The sequence below is a fragment of the Mastacembelus armatus genome, chromosome 6 (genome assembly GCF_900324485.2).
Source record: "Mastacembelus armatus chromosome 6, fMasArm1.2, whole genome shotgun sequence".
NCBI classification, from domain to species: domain Eukaryota; kingdom Metazoa; phylum Chordata; class Actinopteri; order Synbranchiformes; family Mastacembelidae; genus Mastacembelus; species Mastacembelus armatus.
This window is the reverse complement of record NC_046638.1, coordinates 20,257,520-20,263,653: the sequence shown is the minus strand read 5'-3', so window position 1 is coordinate 20,263,653 and position 6,134 is coordinate 20,257,520. Positions and strand designations below refer to the sequence as shown.

Sequence of the window (6,134 nt, the reverse complement as noted above, 5' to 3'; positions counted from 1 at the left end):
TAAAAATCGCTCAATACGCAGAAGCAATGTCAACACTAATACATATTAACGTTCAGACTTATTAAAGCATAACTGGTGGTTAACACTAGATGTAATTCCTACAAACACATTTAGCCCCATATACCCCACGACAGGTTTCACAATGTGGTTGTTGGCTTTTCGTTAGTTGACGCTTCAGTGTGTTTAAAACCTGCCGCTAGTTGGCGTCATAATGTTCCTCTGTATCCCACGAAGAAGTCGAAGGGGCGTAAACTTCCGGGTTTTTAAACCTAATCGCAACGAACAACAGGGTGAGAGAAACTGTTACCGGTAAGAAAAAGTCTAAATCACACATCAGATATTTTTATTCAGACAGTGGTATTGTACTTTTAGCTGCTGACTGTATTTGGGTTAGTGTGAAGTTTTAACATCAGCATATCTTCACTCGAGAGACGAACATTAATGTTAACGTAACTTAAAACGTTAACGTCTAAAGCGGAGAGGCTTCTCTTTTCATTTAATTTATTTATTTTATGTGATTTATAATAGTATAAAACAATCAATAGACAGTCTCAGAAATATATTAATTATCATAACATAAATTGACGTCAGATACATTAGAGTTCAGTAGGCCTAGTTAAATTACATTAATTATGTTATTATATAATAGAACAACCATCGTTGTTACCATCGTTGTCATCTCTAATTTATACCATTAATAATAATGATATAAGAATTATTGCTTGGTAATGAATTATAACAATATTAACAAAATATTAAATATTATTATATAGTAAATAATAGTCATGCCATTTTTTGTTATTATCATGACCAAAATGGTTAGTTATCAATAATCACAATCATTACTAAATGATTACTGCCTTCCTTATTGCGTTCCTCCCTTAAAAAAAATAAATAAAAATAACTTTTTTATGGACAATACAGCAAAATGCACATTTTGTGTATCAACATGGCAATACTGGAACATCTTTTTCTTCTTTTTTTTCAAGGTTTTGTGCTGACATGGGATCTCCAACGAAAGATGCAAGTCCACGGAGGTATGTTAATTTAGTCAATGCAGTGCAGCACAGACATTTTTGTGGTCTTTCTGTTAGAAACTTCCACAAGAAATGTTACTGTGGCTGTATTATGAGTATCGAGGGTGAGAAGGCTGTAATGCTTTTAACTGTAATCTCCATGAATAAGATTTACTTTGCCAGACGGCCCTCCCACTCTTACAGTCCTGTGTCTTATCCCACATGGGTATACTCTTGCTCCGTAAATGGGTTTATATAGCACAGTAGTCATTTATTTTCATTGCTTGTTGTTTTTCTCCAGCCATGTACTGCACAGGGTAAATTGTTACTAATACTGCAGGATAAAAACATTTTAATGTTTATGTGAGATGTGCATGGGGTAATGGGTTGGTGTGCTGAAGTGTCCCCTTCCCTTCAGCCTCTAAAGTAACTTTATCTTCCCCTACAGAACCAACATCCGAACCCCTGGTCGAGAACCTGACTCACCACTACCCCCGATCCATGAGCGACTGGCATACCTGCGTCCGTCCAGGGAGCTGCTGGAGTTTTACAGACAGAAGATTGCCCAGTTTGACAGCGAACATGAGGAGCTGCTGCAGATGCTGGAGAAGTATAGAGGCATCACAGAAGACCAGGTAAGACACAGTGAACACACATTTGAAAGGGATATAGGCTTTATTGGCCTGTTTGCTGAACTCCTCTCACATCCCTGGTATCCTCCTAGCATAAGCTACAGTGGGAGGTACGACAGCGTGAGGGAGAAATTTCTGAGCTGCAAAATGCTCTGAGTGACATGCAGGTCTACCTGTTTCAAGAAAGAGAGCAGTCTCTGCGGCTTTATGCAGAAAATGACCGACTAAAGATCAGGTGGGTGAAGCCATAAGACATTTCCCTGATTAGACCTCTTCACAAGACCCTGTGGGTGTGTACAGGCTATTCTTAACTAACAAAGATTTGATCTGCCATATTAAGTGAAAACATCAGCAGGTGTGCCAAGCTTCTGTATATCTGTCTTGAGTTTTTCATTGCATTTGTTGCACTTCTACCCTACTACTTCTGAATAAAATCGGATAAAACTGTTTATCGAATATGTTCAGAGAACTGGAGGACAGGAAGAAAATCCAGCACCTTCTTGCCCTGGTGGGTCCTGATGCAGGAGAGATCACATATTTTCACAGGGAACCTCCTCACAAGGTACACACATTATCACACTCCTTCTTACCTTAACACTTGCTGCAATGGGTGGCACACCTAACAGGGGCATCATTATTGCACTTGTGCTTTTCCTGCTATAACAAGTCAAAATGTTGTACATACCATCAAATCATTAAAATGTTAAATCAAATTTTTAAAACTATTAAAACAGATATTATTTGAAGAAGCACTAAATTATGATTTTTGAAAAATATTTTAGGTTACTATCACACAGAGGCTTCCAGAGTCCAGATTGGATGAAAATCTCAGTCTGAGGCCCACAAAGTTAAGACCTTCTATTACAAAAAAAGGTTTGAAATTTTTTGTTTGTTTGTTTTAGCAAATGCCTTATACATATATTATTTTTAATTTTCTCTAATAATTTCAAAAAGATGTGTGTAAATACTGTAATTATTTGGCTTTTGTCATGTTCTTCAATCAGATCATAATGTTTTAAAAGGATTGTTATAACGAATAATGATTGTAAAGATTTGTTGGTGATCTGGGAGTTGTGCAACAAGACAGTACTATATTCTCCTGCCTCTATGACTTATATTTGATGTCCTTTTAAATAGAGAGTAGCCGCAGAACAAAATCAACAGATGGGATAAATGGAGAGAGCTTGGAAAAATACAAGAATGACAACCAAACTTTATTACTACAGGTACAAATCCATGTTATGAGTGCATGAAATGGGACACAACTGTTTTCATTTTAATGCAAATGTAGCGTTATATGATGACTGTGACTACATATTCTGTGGCTCACATTTCCAGGTGGAGGCGCTTCAGGCTCAGATGGAGGAACAGGCACGTTTGGCCAAAGAGCAGGTAGAGTCTCTGCTGGACGATAGACGGATCAAAGCAGAGGAGGCACAGGCACAACAAGAGAGAGATAAGGATCGAATCACTGCTCTGACTGACCGGTGGGTCTTAAAATGTGTTTTTTGACTGATGTCTGCATTTGTAAAATACTAGTGTACGATCTACAGCTGAGAGTGCTTTGGGAATAATACGCTTTCAGTAGCTTCTTGTTCATTTGTAAAATATGTAGCTGTATTTCTTCTTAAGTTGATATTTATAATTCTGGCTGACATTAAATCTCTGACCAAGATTTTAATATACGGGTATCATATTTGACACCTCAGGCTCCAGAAAACCCAGAATCTGTTGTATGAGAGCACCAAAGATTTTTTACAGCTAAAGTTTGGCACACGAGCTCTTGAGAAGAGTTGGATGGTGGAGAAGGACCAGCTGCTGAGGGACCTGGACTCCTGCCACAGCCGTCTACGGAAGGTTGGCTCTGGAGTCTTTGAGCTTGGGCGAACGTGGCAGCCCAGTACCAGCACGGTGCCGCTGCCTATGCCGCTCCCTCATCCTGAGCCACAGCAGTCACACAAGGATGAGCTAAAGGTAATATGGCTTTTTAAAAATTACTTAAGACAAGCCATTCATTTGATGTGTTAATCATGGCCCTAAATAAATACTTCTTTCCTGCGTATTAAATGTGTGCATTTTACAAGCACTTGGAAAGAACCATTGATAAGTAAATTAATTGCTTTTTATGTTTGTGTGGAGCACTTTATAACACAGGTTTAGAAAATTGCTATATAAATAAAGAAATAGATTGATGTTCAATTCAATCAATGCTTTAACTGCAGTTAAAACTGCATTTATAGTCCAACATACACACATAAACACTTTGGATAGAGTGTCCTTCTGAACTCATGTTAAGCGTTTTGTTCAAAAATGAACAATTCTAATTGATTTCTTATACCAAACAGAAAACACTGTATTATTTAACTTTCTTGAGTTTAGAACTTGTGATCTGATACCAAAGCACAGGAGAGATTGGCTTTAAAAGTTCCTCATAGCAGCTATGAACTGGGGGAGACTGGTTTCCAGCACCTTGCACCTCATTACTGGAATGAGCTGCAAAACAGCTTGAAGATCTAGACACAGACTCTAAAGATTTACTAGCTAACATCGCTAGTAACAGTTGTCCATCTGTCCATCATCTATGTCATTTCTCCTGTAACTTACTTTGAGGGAGATACAGGCTACACCATGGACTGGTCACTAATAACAGTTGATAACTGTTTTGACTAACTTAGCTGTGTATGTGCGTGTGACTCTCTTAGGTAGTAGATATGCATGTACATACATGTTCACAGGCTTGTTTGCTATAGACATCTTTATCCCAAGAAGACTACCTGTTTAAATAAAATTACACTAAACATTGTGTAACATGATGTAAATAATGATGTGGAATATCAATGCTATTTTTGTTTTGGGGTGTTTCCTGGGAGGTTTTATTCACCTTATTCAAATGAATCTATTTCTTCTATTTTATCAGGCAATGCAGGAGGATTTGAAGCAAGCCCACCGTCTGGCAGAGATGTTCAGGGAGCAATGTATTACTCTTGAGACAGAACTGGCCCAAATCCGAGAGGAGGGGGATGTGGGGAGGGAAATATTCAAGGTATGCTGGGTTTATTTATGCTAATCTCTGTAATATTTATGCACATCTGTGGTTGATTTTTCATGTTTTAAGATGATGTCCAAGTAAACCTTTATGTGAGCAGGAGCGTTCCGACAAAATGGCCAAGCGTCTTCAGCTGATGACTCAGCGCTACGAGGCACTGGAGAAGAGGAGGGTCATGGAAGTGGAGGGGTTCAAGACTGACCTGAAACACCTCAGACAGAAACTCAAAGATGTAGAAAAACAGCTCCTTAAGGTAAAAAAACTTTCTGAACAGTATACAGGTGTCCAGAATGATTTTGTGTGTGTTTACTTCTGTCTTGATCATGAGAAAAATATATGGCCACAGGTCATAAATGAATTTTTATGCTCGGTGACTGTGATTAAAGATGAAAAACAGTTGTGGCGTCCAGTCTTTTATACTGCTGAAAACATGACATCAACTTAACATTTGAACTTTTTAACTGGCATATACTGCATGTGCACACTATTTCAGGTTACTCTGAATGTTGGACCCAACCAGGACCTAGCAGTTCTACATGAGGTACGCCAGAGCAATGCCAGGACCAAAAAAGTTCAGGGTGAACTGTTGGCACTGAAGGCGAAGATCTACGGGCTGGAGAATGAGCTGAGATTTAGCTGAAGAATGGACTGTAACGTCTTGTTTCTGCCTGTATAGAGAAGAATTTATTCTAGTCATGTCTTTTGCTATTGATTTTATTAAGCCTGAATGTTTCTATTTTTTGACCAATAGATCTATGTTGCTAAGATGATTTTTTTAAATTGAATATAGAATGAATTCTGCAATTCGCATTAGTCGCCTTTGCTGAAGACATTTTGATCTGTATGATGTATATGATTGTTACTGAATCATAGTAGGAAAACTGAGGTGCTACCATTAACAATGTTCTGTTTTGTTCTAGTACCAATAAAGTGTGACAGTGCACAATAACAGGACCTTAAAACTCAAGTTGTCAAATAAAATTCAGCAACCACTGGTTTTATTTATATATGTGCTTTTCCTTTTGGAAACATCTTCTGTAAAAAACAACCAGAATGATAAAGGTCTTAGTAGATAAAATATTATAAATTTATATTTTCAGCAAAAAAAAAAAAAAAAAAAATTGTCTCAAGAGTCCCACCAAAATCCCTTCTTTATCATCTTCACTGTGTCAACATTAAATTCTTGGTAAGTACTTACTGTGCCATTTATAAGGTATCAAGGTATTTATTTTGTTTTTGTAATTACCATTATGAGAACTAAAAAGAGAACAACATATTTTAATAAAAAATGATAACTTGTCTAAGTTGAGGTAGACATCAGGCCTGTAAGGCTTCCAGCCAAGTTCTCTGGATCTACAAAACCTAAAAAGAAGTCTGTTGTCATGAGCAGTTACGAGATGGGATGACAGTTGTTTTTTTTTTCAAAAATATATATAATGC

The 6,134-nt window shown here is 37.5% G+C and overlaps 1 protein-coding gene across 2 annotated transcripts; it reads left to right on the top strand.

Moving 5' to 3' along the window:
* The first annotated feature begins 252 nt into the window (after positions 1–252).
* Positions 253–5,661, top strand: ccdc77 (coiled-coil domain containing 77). Of its 2 annotated transcripts, none has more exons than XM_026311591.1 (12): positions 253–309; positions 990–1,037; positions 1,465–1,651; positions 1,741–1,883; positions 2,114–2,210; positions 2,431–2,521; positions 2,786–2,874; positions 2,987–3,135; positions 3,358–3,622; positions 4,566–4,691; positions 4,795–4,947; positions 5,188–5,661. In XM_026311591.1, exons 2-12 carry the CDS (start codon positions 1,003–1,005, stop codon positions 5,332–5,334), a joined length of 1,482 nt encoding a protein of 493 aa, XP_026167376.1. In that variant the 5' UTR covers positions 253–309; positions 990–1,002; the 3' UTR covers positions 5,335–5,661. The 2 variants fall into 2 exon arrangements, with proteins under 2 accessions (XP_026167376.1, XP_026167375.1); XM_026311590.1 differs by having other exon boundaries at positions 2,783–2,874.
* The last annotated feature ends 473 nt before the right edge of the window (positions 5,662–6,134 follow it).